Source organism: Opisthocomus hoazin, chromosome Z (genome assembly GCF_030867145.1).
Source record: "Opisthocomus hoazin isolate bOpiHoa1 chromosome Z, bOpiHoa1.hap1, whole genome shotgun sequence".
NCBI classification, from domain to species: domain Eukaryota; kingdom Metazoa; phylum Chordata; class Aves; order Opisthocomiformes; family Opisthocomidae; genus Opisthocomus; species Opisthocomus hoazin.
Window position 1 is genome coordinate 78,003,328 of NC_134454.1, and position 15,614 is coordinate 78,018,941.

At 39.0% G+C, this 15,614-nt stretch overlaps 1 protein-coding gene across 1 annotated transcript; it reads right to left on the bottom strand.

Annotated features, from left to right (window-relative positions):
• Window positions 1-430: 430 nt before the first annotated feature.
• SUB1 (SUB1 regulator of transcription) lies at window positions 431-15,366 on the bottom strand. The gene is made up of 5 exons (XM_075447026.1): window positions 15,264-15,366; window positions 13,146-13,218; window positions 11,394-11,513; window positions 6,073-6,181; window positions 431-3,849 (listed from the first exon to the last, which is right to left on the bottom strand). The coding sequence occupies exons 2-5, from the start codon at window positions 13,215-13,217 to the stop codon at window positions 3,770-3,772; spliced, it is 381 nt and encodes a 126-aa protein (XP_075303141.1). The 5' UTR covers window position 13,218; window positions 15,264-15,366; the 3' UTR covers window positions 431-3,769.
• Between the last annotated feature and the right edge of the window lie 248 nt (window positions 15,367-15,614).

The following is a 15,614-nucleotide window of genomic DNA, read 5'->3' on the forward strand; positions in this document are numbered from 1 at the left end:
CTTCCTAAAGAAGCCTACACTGACCTAATTGTCCAATGGTAATAAACGAGTGAGAAGCTTTTTTCTATATCTAACATATGGTTACATTTATTGTCAGATCAAAAAGAAACTCCACTGAAAAAGATAATCAGCCTTTTTCTTAACAGTAGCGACTTATCAGGCACTTTCCTTCTGTCTGTTGTTTGAAAGTGTGGTTATATCTGCTGCTTCCATATTTACATGACACTTATTCTTCTATCATAGCGAAGAACTTCTGTCCCTCCAGGCTAGACAATCAATCCCCCATCCACAAACATGGACCAAGTATAAAATGATTATGGTTTCAAACTTCCAAATTACAAAAGCTGCAAAAAAACAAACAGTTTTCCATCACAATTTAAGAAAGCATAAATTTTAGTGCAGCTACATTGCTACCAAAAATAACACTATGTCAACAGAAGTCTTTGTTTATTTCCAAGTGTTCAAATTGTTATTACACATGTGCCATTTAACTACTTTTTATTTGAACATTCAGGTAATTACAGTTGGAGGGCTCATATTTCCAGTGGCATCTCTGCAGTATATACCACCAGCGCAAAACATTAAAACATTCCACATGGTTAACAATATGACATTTGAGTTACTAGAATTACAATTACCAATTTTTTTGCTAACAGATCACATAAGAAGTGCGTAACTGGGGCACTTCCTTTAACAGAAAGATCAAACTTAGTACTGCATTTGTTTAATTTCAATATGAACATCTCTACATAAGAGCAACATTGTACATGACAGCTTGATTTATCACACATATGGTACTTTGGCAGCTCTAACTGTGATGTATTTTTCCTGCTAAGCTCCACAGTAGGTTTAATTATAAAACATATTGCTAATACGCCCTCCATAAAGAATGAAATGCATCTTTGTTTTGCCACTTCAGTGGGAAAGGAACCAGTGTTTTTATCCCACATTACAAAGCCTTTCCATACATGCACAATTTTCTTCCATGGACAGTTCTACGCAAACCCTAACTACCATTTTGTCTGCAAGAAAATAAAATTTGTTCCAAAAAAATCTGAATTTTGTTCTCAAATTAGAAAGACTACAGCTGTATATAATTGCATGACAAATCACTACCAATTATTTATTTCAAAATAATATTGAATGTGTCAAGTTTTTATCAAGTAACAAGCACATCAGTCATGTGAGGTGCAATGATTCCCTCACACTTCAACTAATCCCTTTTTGAGTTCATTTGTGAAACTGATTGGCTTTTTTGTAGGACATACATGTAGATGTTTAGATTGGCTCAGGTAAAATACATGATATTTAATCATTATTACAGGCAGAAATAACTGGCAGATGGAAAACCATTTTTAAACACACAAGCTAAGTAAAGTGAAACTGCCCCAAGCTTTATCAAGCAAAATGGGATAAACAGCTCTGATAATTACCATCATAATTTCAGCAAGGGGGTTATCTATAACAGGAACTAATAGTTCTTTGTTAACAAAGTACTAATTTCTTTGAACACCTCTACCACCAGTCTCCACAAGAGAACTAATCACTATCTTAAAACTTATTCACTTACTCCTCCCAAATGAATGAATTTAATTCTCCACCTCCCTGAACATCATTACATTGTACTCTGATACACAACTGCCATCCAGTGACCTACTACTACAGTACTCTAAGTGAGGACAATGTTCCCTCTAATCTAATCATGCACTTTAAAGTAGCCACATGAAAGTTTTGAGGTAAAATAGGTGAAAACTGGTTGCAAAATTTTGAAGGAAAAAAATCCTATATACACATCGCAAATAAAAAACACCTATAACCTGTCAATAGGGATCTGAAGCAATTTCTTTCATTCATTCAAAAAACAATGCTGTGCCCAAAAATGCATCTGCTACCACAAAACATCTCTTCACCCTTTTACTCACCCTCAAGTAGTTCTTAAAAACTCAGATTTCCTGAGCTATACAAAAACCGATCTTAAGTTTATTTGCAATATGTCAACAACGGGTAAGTTAAAAAACAGGTGGAGATATCTGACACAATATTTAAACTAAATAATATATACTTAATTTGATAAAGTCACCCTTCCAGTATCTATTTGTATTGAATTCTAAACTCTGCAGCACAGGAACAGTCTGTGTATGGCACTTCCATGCATGTCTGCAATATAAACTGTTACATTAAGATATTCAAAAATTAAACAAATAGTAAGTCCTGTTTATCTACACAAAATTTAAAAAATACATTGTTTAACATCAAATAGGAAAACTACAGCCAAATCAATTAAGTTATACATTCACTACTTAGTCTTGAAATGTCCATTTTCATTAAATTGTTTCATCTTCTTCCTTCAATTAACCGAATTAGTCAGAAAATGAACTATTCTTCAATTCCGCTAATGCACATTTCTTCACTGTAGTTATTACATGTTAGCTGACTTTGATCTTGCACCATTACCTTCCATACTGGCATATCCCTTATGGCTCCAAGTTCTACCCAAACATTGTATCGTCCCTTCTTCATTCCATTGTTTGCGACACCTACCAAGAAGCCCTTCAGCTGAGCCAGCATCTAGTCTAACAAGGCTTCCACTGGATAGAAGCTTCTCTTACCAGAATAGTACCATGGCTGACAAGCGCAGTTCGCTAGAGTCATGATCTGCTATGAATCCGCTATGTACCAGCGCTCCCCTGTAAGCACCAAGTATCCTCTGTGCAAAAGATAAAACAGCTGTGCACACATAACCACACAAAGCAAGCCAAGTTAAGAGGTTTGGGCAGGACGGAAGCATGACAGCCAGACATTATGGCTGAACCAATTTTAACCGTTTGACTGTTTAACCTGTGTTGCAGCCTAGTTTAACCATCACTGTTTACGCAAAATACTCTCAAACTAACAAAAGCCCTACAAAGACAGGTTAACTGTTCTTTCGTATAGAACTACTAGTTAGTATGTGTTTAAAAATCCATTTAACACAAAGCTTGTAAAGGGTACCTAACTAATAATCACATCTGGAGCTTTTAAATACTATCTCGCTCTGAGGTATATGTCTATCAATGTAAAAGTTTATGCATCACACTCCAGAATCTAGGGTCCAAGAAAAAAGGCTAACTGTATCTTCTAAGTTGAGCAAGCTATAGAAAAATGGGAAGAAACAGCACGTGGCTTGTGTTCAAGTGTTATTGTTCAGTAAAACACTTCATGCAAGTAATGCAAAAAAGTCTATATATTCAGGACTGATTACATCTGAATAAATACAGTAAATTAGCAAATACAGTACTTCAAATTATCTACAAAAATGTGTTTTACCAAGTCTTCACTGTTCGTATCAAGTCTTAAAGCAGAAAGCTGTCAGGGCAATACCAAAGAGTATGAAATAAACGAAAAAAAATAAATGGACACATTAAGAAATCTCAGCAAACAAATTCTTATTAACTGTTAACTCAACTGAAACTAGAACAAAGACTAAAGCTATCAGGTGGCCTTATCAACAAACACCTTCAACCAAAAGGCCATAAACACGTATGCTTTACATATTATTTATTTTACACCATGAGGTGAAAGCAACATATTTTCTTTTAGTAAAGTATACACAAATAGCCTCACTCAGAATACACTTTTAATGCACATAAAAAAAGTATTCATCTTACAAATCGTTTTGCAATCCAAATATACAATAGCTTGGAAAACAATATTTTAGAAAACAAAAGCCAATGTAAAAAGACCGCTTAATACAACTAAAAAGAAAAAAAGTTTCTGTATGGCTCTGTCTTTACAGTTTTCTTACTGCATCATCAATATCAGAAATCTGTTCCTTCAGCTGGTTCCACTGTTCTGGATTTAAAGAAATACCTGAAATGCATTAAAAATAAACACTTAAAGAAAACTGTGGTGCAGGATCTTGCATAATTACTATCAAGGCTAGTTTCATACACAAAGTTTTTGTCATAACTATTAATGCTTGAACTACTTTAACCATCTGTTACAAAATGAAACCACTCATTTGGAACACTTCAGTTTAACCATAGCTCCTAGAAGCCACACTTCTGTGGACTAAACTTCTATGCACTTTTAAAGTAACAGAATTCTGGGGTTTCTTCCCCTCCTGTATCTTAAAGCACTGTCAATAACACATACTGTAAGCAACATTTTGGAGAGACTCTGTTCCACTCTCTAGCACTCACAAACCAACACAGAAGTAATTTTTCACTTCTAGTTCACTATAGCTTCTAGTGACATTCAATTAACAATCATTCAGTGCCCCACAACCCATCTCCTCAGTTCTAAATTTGTACTCCCTCAAGCTCGAGCCCAGGCGCATGTTTCTTTTGTGCTTTAGTCTCCTCATTCTTCTCCTCCAATCTGTATGCCAACTCTATGCAAGCACAGACTCACAGGCCTACCTCTCATGCTCTGTCCAGCCTGGCTCTTCTACTATTTCCCCTCCAACTATTTCCCCCCACTCTCCCCCCACAGTGATCAGGCTTCCTTCATTGCTTTCTCCCTGTTGGCAGAGCAGGACCTGAAAACAGGTGAAACTGAATTCTGTTTTTGGGGCTCATAGCCTTTTTTATTCCTTCTATCATCCTTGTATTCTCAGAGCACCACCGTAATTTAGAGCAGCGAGCAGTCTGCACAGAGCCACTCTAAGCAGTTTTCCACCAGTCTTTAGAGGGCAGGTTTCTTTTGAAAATAGTTAGGTCAGGTGTGCTAACCATTATCAGGGGGTGAAATGTCATCAATCAGTCCCTGAATCACATACCACATGAACTGCAGGCAGCTCAGACCTACTCTTTGAAACAATCTGATACAATTTAAACTGCTGGACTTTTTTTTTCTTTTTGCATTACACAGTTTCAACTGTTTATACTGTTTTTAGGACAGTTAGATAAGCAGCTTGTAAGTGCATCATCGGAATATTAGACTCACATACTGAATGAGATTATTATTAATTTTATCCTAATAACATGCAGACCCTTTTGCCACATTGATAAACTTTTGTATCTACATCACATAATTTTTGTCACTTGGCCTACCCATCAAATCTCATTCTAGTTTGCCACTCAAATTGCATACACTTTTGACTTCCACTTCAAAACACAGCAGGTTAAAGTCCTTAGAAGTCAGAGTAATCTTTTTTGTTACGGAGTAACAACAAATCCAGAACAAGAACTTTTCCTGTACAGTACCAGTACACCTGTTCACACAAACCTGTTTTCAGTGGTTATTTAAAGAATGTTGAAAATGCTTCTCAAGCTTTCCAAATGTCTATTCTCTGAGTTGCTCCTGGACAAACTAGAATAATGTAACAAATCTTAGGCTGATTCTACATTAAATGTCTTCAATCTCCAGGGCAGAACGTTCCATACTCACCTCTCTCCCTGGTGCAATATGCAAAATGATTAGAAGTAGGCTTTTTAACAGAAGCAACATGACATCATGACATTAAGCAAAGCACTACTACCGCAACTATCATCCTCCTCTTGTAGGTGCCAAAGTTCTGAAAATGGTTCAGTGAAGTCAGGCCATAAAAAGCAGGCATGAGAGTGGCAAATAAAGGTACAAGGACTTAAGCTATCCTGTAGATTGGAAGCATAGTACCAAAATTTAAACACTTGACATGTTTTCACCTCAACTAAAATCCTGACATATTTTTTCCAAAACTAGTCACATTTAATGTTTAAATTATTTTAACCTAGAATTTGATAGAAATTGAAGGATGTAATTGTCTTAAAGAAATCAAGATCTTATCACAAATAAATTAAATCTTTTCAATGAATTCTGAAATAGAAATCCAATTGTATTAAAAGAAAGAAATAGAGTTGATTAAGTTACTGCAGGAGGAAAAAGTATGGCTTGTATCTGATGCCTTGTTTTCCATAAATTACAGAGGATCCATTTAGGAAAACAGGCCAATGAACCCGCTCTGCTTTTGTTTATAATCTCCACATAAAACTAATCATCTGTTAAAATACAAATTACAAAATAGTAAAAACACTACTCTAAAAATATCATGTGGCAATAAAGTATAACAGACAATGTTTTAATGCAAAATAACACGAAGCAGAACAGTACCTTTTCTGCCGGGCTTCATTTCACCTTCTTGATCCATCCAATATTCTCTAATATCAATTAAGACTTTCCCCTTAAAGTCACGAACACTGACATACCTCATTTTGCCAATCTGTCAAAACACATATAAGGGTCTTTTAGGTATTTACATATTTCAGCATTCAGTCTTCCCAGTAGCATCAGACTTGAACCTGTGACATTGCACACCACAGCTTATTTCAAACACCAGAAAAACAACTAGATCAAAAGCTTAATCCAGAGTAGTCACTAGGCTAATCAGTAATGACTACATAAATGGATGAACAACTTAAAACAAGTTGAGCATTCAACGCTCATTGCAAAAATAGCTCCCCTAGAATAAAAATACCCATATTAACAAGCTTACTTCTTACAAAATCCACTAATTTACTGTTTTCTGAAAGCAAATTTTGCCTACATTGTAACCATCTTTGTTTGCAGCAGCTGTAAACAAACAGGAAAAGAGAGAGCTCTATTCCCAAATCTAAACTTTAGTCCATTCCATACATACAGAAATCAAATTAGATATTCAAATGAGAACTACAGTTTCTGGAGGGGCGTGTGTTTGGGGTTTTGTTTTCTTTTCTTAAGCACAGCAAATATGGATGGAAATGAAAGTAAGCCACCAACTGTCCCATGCATGCTCCCAAGTCCTCATGGCACTTCATTGGAACTGTGGTTAAAAGACCATCTCACTGTACCAGGTGTTCCACAAAAACATCCAAATCCTTCAAGTTTATCAGCAGGTGGCATAGCATGAAATGACTTTGGAATGATATAATTTGTGCACCACAGTAGCTTAACCAAATTACAAGGGTGCTTTTGGTTTGGGTTTTTTTTCGGGGGGGGGAGGGGGTGGGGGGGTGGGGCAGGAACACTGACAACTATGCATTTCACTACATATTTAGGCTTACTAAAGGTCTTTCCACATTTGATAAAAAACTATTTGTTCACATAAATTCAAAACATATTCTGAATTTGAGAAGCAGAGATTAGATAATAAAAACAAATGCAATTTGTGTAAGAAATTCTTAGAATTCTGTGTGCACCTTCTCTTTTGGATACACTTTATGAACAAGGAACACATTCTAAAGCAAACAATCTTAAAAAAGAATATTCCTTCCTGAAAGCATTAAGTTTAATTTTCAGCTTCCTTAGTTTACGCATCTTGCATCTTGATATAGTTTAACAAGGGTCCAAATACATCTTATAGCATTGTCTGACCAGAAAGCCTGAACAACTCTCCAATCAACTAAAATCATCCACAGATTTTTAAGTCATAACCTCTTATTTCATAAAATAGATACAAAAGAAGAATGCTTTATGTTTGCTTAAAGTAATTCTGCTCCTTATGCATATTATGCTAAATTAAGTCTAAAATTAATTTTAAAACACCTAGATACCATAAGCCTGATGCAGGTATTTTCCCCACTTCAAAGCATCCTTTAAAATTAAGAAAACATTACAGTTCATAAGCTAGTATTTTTGATTGATTTATTAACTACTTTCACAGTACTACATATTTAACATTGAAAAATAAGGTATGATGTCATGGTAGCTTAGTTCTTTCAGACCAAACTTGGTACCAAGTTGTCCGCACTGCTGGCAAAGGATACCCTAAACAGCCTACAGAAACATTTCTTGGTTTTACCCTTTAATGCTTCAATGACTTTTAAGGTCACCTATAAGAACCGCTTCAAGCAGTAGTACTCCCAGCGCTACCAAAGAATATCAGTACATTGACAAGTAATTCCAGATTTGTTTAGGAAAATATCTGACACAATATAGCAGATTACCAGCTGCATATACAGTAAAAAGGTTTAGGATTTGAATTTTAGGGACAGACTATACGTCTTAATTGAACTACAGTAAGGCAAGGGGCAATAATGCAAAGTTCACATTTACTCAATCACTATGTCTACCTTAAATGTAAACAGCTCTATATGAAAATGCTGAAATTAAGTTTGGTTTTACACCACTGTCTAGATTTCAGCTGAATGCTCATATTAAATTTTGAATGTTTAGCTGAACTGTATGCAAAACAATTGCCCCTGCTAAATGCTTTAAACAGGCTTCTAAAGTACAGTTTCAATTACTATCTGGCACAGATTCATTTCTGAACAATTCTTTTTTCGTGCAGCAGCTGATAGTCATAGAATAATTTCACTGATCTAAGACACCTTTGTATCTCTATATCCACAACCGTGTTCCAAGGGTTGTACTGATTAATCACAGCGTAGTTACTGTAGTTTAACCTTCATAGACAAGTTCATATGCTTTTTATTAAACATTACAGTTTCTTAGATAACACTATTCTATTGAATTACACAAATCAGAAGACATTAAAAGCATTATTTCCAGCTTTCCATTTCTTAGACTAAAATGCACTGAACTGTGTCTCAGTTCCTTTCACAGTTACACGACTGACTTCCTGTATGAGTTTCAGCAACCACATTCTTCACCATTTTTCCTCCTATTTCCATTTGTCTTGATTAAACTGTATACACACTGCAGAAGCAGAAACAGCTAAAAAGCATCCTTCCTTCTTAGCTGATAACTGTTAGTATAGCATTAGCAGGAGCACAATAAAGAATCCTGTAAACAGTGAGATCTGCAACACAGTAAACATTGTGATACGCACCAGTGACCCGCTAAGTTTCAGAATTAATGTGCTAAACCAATCACCTTTCCAGAGCATCATAAACTTGTATCTTTACCTACTTTCAGGAGCCTATAGTAGATAAAGACATTACACTGGGAAACCGAAGAACTTCTTTCTCAAGCCAAAAAGCAAACATAACACAACCTTTAAAAAAAAAAAAAGTGAGACAGTACAGCACAGAGACAACTTCTGAAGTAACTATTTCAGTGAAATGTCTGATCACGCGATGCAGTTCCACTCTGGATAGACATTAACACTGTATCCTGACAGTATTAACAAACCTTGTCCAAATCAGGTATAGGTAGATGACAGGATTTCTCAAACTAACCAAAGCACACGATGCAGACCTCACACTGGCTTGAAGCCACAGACGGGAATCTAATATATCAAACTAAACCCTTCACATCACAACACATCACAAATGGGAGGAATATAGATTTCCGCACCGCAACTGCACCTAAATCTTTTAACAAATTCCCAAGTATACTAGGCTATCTATAAAACCCAAAAAGGCCAAGACACACAGCTAAATAAAATACACTTGGTCTCTTATACTGTACTAATTTCCTTCTACTTACAATTATACTACGCTTGATAATTATTTTCAAGAATACCATTACACCAAATTGGTCTTAAACAAAAATAATAAAACATAGTTCTTTATGAAAATGGTGAATCTTCTGAATAAAGCTGTCAATACGAGCCGTATATTAAGGAAAGTTGTACACTTTAAGAACACAGCCCGAATATGTAGAACAAGCAGCCTCAAAGTTTCACATCATTTGCTACCACTCCCACACACAATATGGATACCACAGAATTTCTGATTATCCTATGGACGCTTTACAGCCTGATTTCCATCAACTGAAGCCCCACTTGTACATTACCCTGCAAAGACACTTGCACACCAGAGATCGTTCTACTGCCATGGGAAAGCAGAAATGAGTGTTTCTTGTGTTACTAAAAGTCCTAGAACAAACAAAACCATACGTAAAAAATTAACACGCAACTAGATGTTCTAGCATGCTCTCCTGGGTAGTGGGCAGAGAGGGCAAGAGTCCTCAGACCTACACGGCTATTTCTACACTGAAATAGTTGCATCTTAGTTAACGCGTATAACCTCATGTAGCGTGAAAAAAAACTCACAATGCTTCACATAACACAATAAGCAATCTAAAAAAAACTGTTGTTGATTAACTGAAAGGCAGGCAGGGACTAAGTAACACTGACGTTTTAGGTCAAGGTGATATTCAAATATTTTTTCTGTATTGTACTCAATACTGGAAGAATCCTGTTCTTATCAGACTAATAGGAGTACTCTACTGTCTGTTTTTAGTAACTTTTTATTATGTTAGATCAAAAAGGTTGAAAGAAATCAGAGCACGCAAATACTTTTGCTTTTATTTGAAAAGGTCTGGAGTTTTTTTGCATCAGGGGAGCATTAAAAATTGTAACCACTCTCCCCAAGGCTGGAATTTCTGAATGTATTACAAACACAGCATAAAGCCTATACCTAGTATTTTTTTGAGCTCTATCTGCAGTTCACCTTATTAGATGTAGAAGACGCTATTTCATTTTTCCTACATGGTTCCAAGTTCTGCCCCGTGCAGAACTAAGAATACTATATTCTTCCTTTGATGAGGAAGTCCAGGCATTGCCTTCAATTGAAGCTCTCCCTCCCAACTAGATGCAAAGTGGTAAGTGAGAACTGATACATTAAAAGTAACTCCCCTGTATTACAGTATCAGTTAATCAGGTCTTCTCTCCAGAAAAGATTTTTTTTTTTTTTTTTTACCATATCACTTTGCACAGCTGCAGTCCAAAACTATTTCCTTTGCCTTGCTCGGTGTTGCAGCCATCTTATTGAGCAGCTCTCTCACACCCTTTCATAAACTTCAGAATCAAAGTCTCTAAGAATTCCTTTCCAGACAGCTAGTCAGAGACATTTAGTCAGTCTTGATCTACCCCCCTAAAACAGGAATTCTGAGCTACATATATTCTTGCACAGCTCTCAGCATACACTACTACTGTGTCAGCTAACCCCAAGAACTGCAACACCCTGAATTCACGTATGCATCCCACTACTGAAAAATATACATTCATCTCGCCTTAAAAACAAGGACAATGTCAAAAATTACTATCTTTTTGGATGTTTGGTGAGAAAAACTTCTATCACAAATCAAAAGAACAAGTAAAACTTATTCCAAGACACTGTCTTACAACACAGGAGCCAAGCTGCCCTTGACCTAGTTAAATAGGAATGAAGAGTCCGCACTTCGGTTTCCAAGAACCTTTCTTCAAGAGCCGTGATTAAAAAACATTTACATGTAGAGACAGTCCTGACTTAATATTTACAGTATACTCATGGCAAGTGATGTATTTATGGACAAAATAACTACACAAAGAGTTACCATGGGGAAAGACATGGATCAATTGCTACAACTTGGATTCTTTTACTCTACTGAAACCTGACAATGTTTTTTCTGAGTATCTCATCTGTATGCTAGTATGATAATCCCCTTTGGCCAAGGCTTCAGGAGACCAAGCGCTGTGCTGTCAAGATACTCAGATCACCTCATAAAATTTATACGGCATATGACATAACATGTTACCTTAATCAGGCTGTAAGAGTCATCAATTTTACCTGAAACATATTCTCGTCTCTGTTACTGCTCTGCTTAGAAGAAGCTGCACCTTTTGAACTTTCACCAGTCTTTTGTTTCTTTACAGGCTTTTCTGGAGCTGCTTGCTTTTTCCGCTTTGCCTTGGAGCAAGAATGAAAAAAGAAAAACATGAACCACAACTCATTCTAGAAGTTACAAAAAAATTTACACAAGAAGTCACAAACTACTACTACACAATGCACACTATCACCTTCCTTCTGTAAAGGCAGGAGTCCAATACTGTACATTTAGACTGGATTTTAAAATAAAAAAATCTTCAAGTGAGCCTAAATCTGTTTCCAGTGAAGTTTACCACGATACTTTGGCCTTAAAGACAATTTCATTAGATCAAAACACGTTTCAAAAAGCCTACTCTTTCTGCACAGTAATGCTGCCAGTTCAGTAGTTTTAATAAAAAATTTAAAGTCGGATGGAAATTTCACTTTTCTTTCTACCGCATGCAACAAAATGCAGGACAGCTTATAACTCTTCTAAAAAAGAAGAAAATAATAGATGAGATAATGAAGAAAGGATCTGAAAATTACCTTCATCACAGTAGATTTTATTTTAAATCGGCATCAGATCTCTGTCCATAACATGATAAATATGTTTTTAAAAAATTCAGATATCACCTGTAAATCCGAACACCTGCAGATGCTACAAAGTTCCTATTTCTAATGGTTACATAGTAACCTTGCCCACCTCAAAACCCTAGTAATACAAAGATACCAAAATTAGCCTCACCTGCTAGAACTATATTGTGGATAAGCTCTTAAAGACAAACAGTTCCAACAAATATGCAAGGTTATAACGGGGGGGGGGGGGGGGGGTAGGAAGCAGCTTACTGCCCAAGCAGACTGTTAAACCACGTCTTTTCAGGAATACATTTCCCTACCAAAACCATGAATGCCTAATTTGCAAAGTGCAACAAAGTCACATTTGAACCAACTCAGTAAAGCAGACCAAGTCTCTTCACTTGCTACACTAAAAAATGTGATGTCTGTGTTACCACCTAGCATTTCTTAACAAGACACATTCAGCGGGATTTTTTCAGTTTTTGTTTGTCATGATTGGTACACCTATACAAAAGTATAAGTAACTATTAAAAATAAATGGAAACACTCAAGGTATACATTTAAAACACTCAACATGTTAAAATTAATCAACTCCAAGACATTCAGGTTGTCTGAGCTTTTAAGTGAGAAACTAGCAGATGGTATTACAGTATACCTAAGAATCTGTAAGAAACAGAAAAAGAACACGCAAACAAAATAAGCAAGGGGCACATGGAGGACAGCGCAAATGGAGGTTTTTGCTTTGGACAAGTAATCCGGATAACAAAACAAGTGAGGGCCTGTTTGTCCTCAAAATCAGTCCAAATTCTTGCCACCAGGGGCAGCTTATACAGAAGCCTCTACCACTTGCCACAAAGCAACAAAGAGTTCCAAGGAGCTTGTGGTTAGGTATATCATCTGGAAAACCCTGAAGAGAGCAAAATGCCATTTCAGAAAACAAGTTTATGGCAAAGCGAAAAGCATCCTATCTGCCCAAACCCTAATCTTGGGAAGTGGGTTTTGTTGTTGTAGATGGGGGCAGGGGGGGGGTTGAGTTATGTGTCTGATAAATCATATGGAATGATACGCATGTTGTGACATAATGCTCACCTAATTCCTTAACTCCAGCCTGAAATATAAGAGTTAACACAGTAGTAATAAACCACATATAACTTTCACCTTTTTGTCAACTTCACTGTCTGAATCACTGGCAGATGAGCTTGAAGACACAAGTTCCTTTGACTTGGGCATTCTAGGAAGAGAAAAATAAGGTCAGAACACTATACAAGGAATGCATCCCATTACAGCTGGAAAGCCATCTTCAAACCTGTTTGTAAAGGCTCATCTTATTCAAAACCCTCCTAAAAACTTTCTTGCCTTTTCATATAAGCTTTAATACATGTTGTAGATGCAATCTCATTCTTCCCTCATATCTCTTCCCCTTTTTGCTACAACTGCATTAAACACAATGTTTTAGTTTCTGAACTGTTTACAATTTTTCACCAGTTTTATATACCCGAAGATATGGCAGAAACCATAATGTAAAAAATAGAATACAATACTGTCCTCCAGTTGAATTCTTTATATTACTTTCACAAATATAAACTACTAAGCCTTAGCATTATCTATACTTTCATATGGGCATGTTGCCCAGTTGCATTTGCAAGTAACACGCTGCATAATCGTCATGGATGAAGCTAAAGTTCCCACCAATAATACAAAAGTCTGAAAAACACCTCAGTTAGTGAACTACAATATTGTAATTAGTATTTCCACTGCAGCTTGAACTCAGTCACCAGAGTCTATTCATTTGCCACACAAGTGGACATTCAACTTCCACAGAATGTTAGGGGTTGGAAGGGACCTTTGGGGATCATCTAGTTCAATCGCCCTGCCAAAGTAGGGTCACCTAGAGCAGGCTGCACAGGACCTCATCCTTGCATGCGTGCTGCCAGGTGTGCTTCTACATCTCTCTAGTATGCAAACGTGTGGTTAGACACAGCAGTTGCACATCTTAGCTGCTACTAGAAACTCCTTGTAAGAGACAAATAGCTCATTTCTTCTTTCAGAATAAAAATTAGCATCCCAGAGAGAAACTGTAAAAAATAAAACTACAGCTAGCAAATACTAAGAAAACATTAAACAAGCATATCTCAGGAAAGAAAAAGGAATAGTGGTTTTTTTAAAATGTCAGTGAAATAAGCCATATGCAAATAAAAAAACAGAGTCTGAACAACACTGCTGGATCAATGCGGTTCTAAGGTAGGCTAAGTTCTGTCGTAACACCTTGGAACACACTGATGGAAGCCGGAGCACTGAAAATAAAACAGGTTATGGGGAAACACACATAAGCCATTCTGCAGAATGGAAGCAGAGGAGAGCTGGAACTGGACAACACAAAAGCAAGCACAGCGGTGACATGAAATTGGGGAACAGAGCAAGAGCAGACTAGAGACACGAGGGGCACGGGCACCGGCAGGGGATAACCCCCGGGTCCACACCGGGACGAGGGAGTGACAACATGGAGGAAGGTGGGGGCGGCAACAGGAGGAACAAGGACCAGGGGGTGGCAGGTGCCCCTCGGGAGCGGCTGGTAGGCAGAGCGTGAGAAGACACCGGCGCAGGGGTGAGAGCGAGGGAGGAATGCGATGGGCCCAGCGAGCACGAAGGAAAGGAAGAGGAGAAAGACAAGCGCCGAGGTGCTAGGAACACCAGGTAGGCGGATCCCGGCCGCCATTTTCTTCCCCTATTCCTCTTTTCCTGTTGCCCCCCAGGGGAAAGGAGCGAGGGCCCGAATTGGGGTGGGGGACGGGCAAGGACGCCCAGGCCCTCCCGGGGAAGGGTGGCAGCAAGCGGGCAGCAGGTCACCGGCGGCGGCGGAGAGAAAACGCAACACACAAAAAAATTAAGGGTCGGGGGTCGTCAGCGGGCAGGGTCAGGTCCCGACGTGGGGGGGACGGAGGGGGGGAACGGAGCCGGGCGGTTCCCCGCCGCCATTTTCTCCCTCACTCAAATCCTCTTTGCCCCCCCAACATGGCAGCTTCTCCTCGACAGCGGCTCCTCCTCCCGCCCCAGGCCCGCTCCGCAGCGGGGCATCCCTCCCGCAGGGCGCAGCGGGCACTCGAGGAAAAAAGGGGAAGCCTCGCCGCACGGCCGCCCGGCGCGCCTCCCCCCCGCCGGCCGGCCCCGGGGGGGGGGAGGGTGCCGAGGCCCCGGCAGCCGGCGACGGGAGCGGAGGAGCGGAGAAAATGGCGGCGGCCCCGTCGGGGCGCGCGGGGGGGACCCCCCAACACTCACGTCCTGCTCCGCGCGCGGCTCCGCTGCACCAGGAGAGAAGAGGAAGTGACGCGGCGCGAGATCCCTGCCCGCCACCACGTGGGGAGGGGACGAGGGGAAGTGTTTGTAGGGGACGGGGAGGTGTTTAAAGGGGACGCGTCCCTCTGTTACTCGTTCCCGCCCCCCCCCCCCCCCCCCCCGAGGGGCTGCGGGCGGGGGCCGGGCGGCGGGCGCTGGGTGCCTGACGGGAACCCTCGCCGTGGCGGGGTGTGTGTGTGTGTGTGTAAAATAAATCCGTAAATGGCCGTTTGGGTTCGCAGGCTGCAGCGGTTCCTCGATCTCCCTGGCGGCGACAGGCGGCGGGGTTTGCAT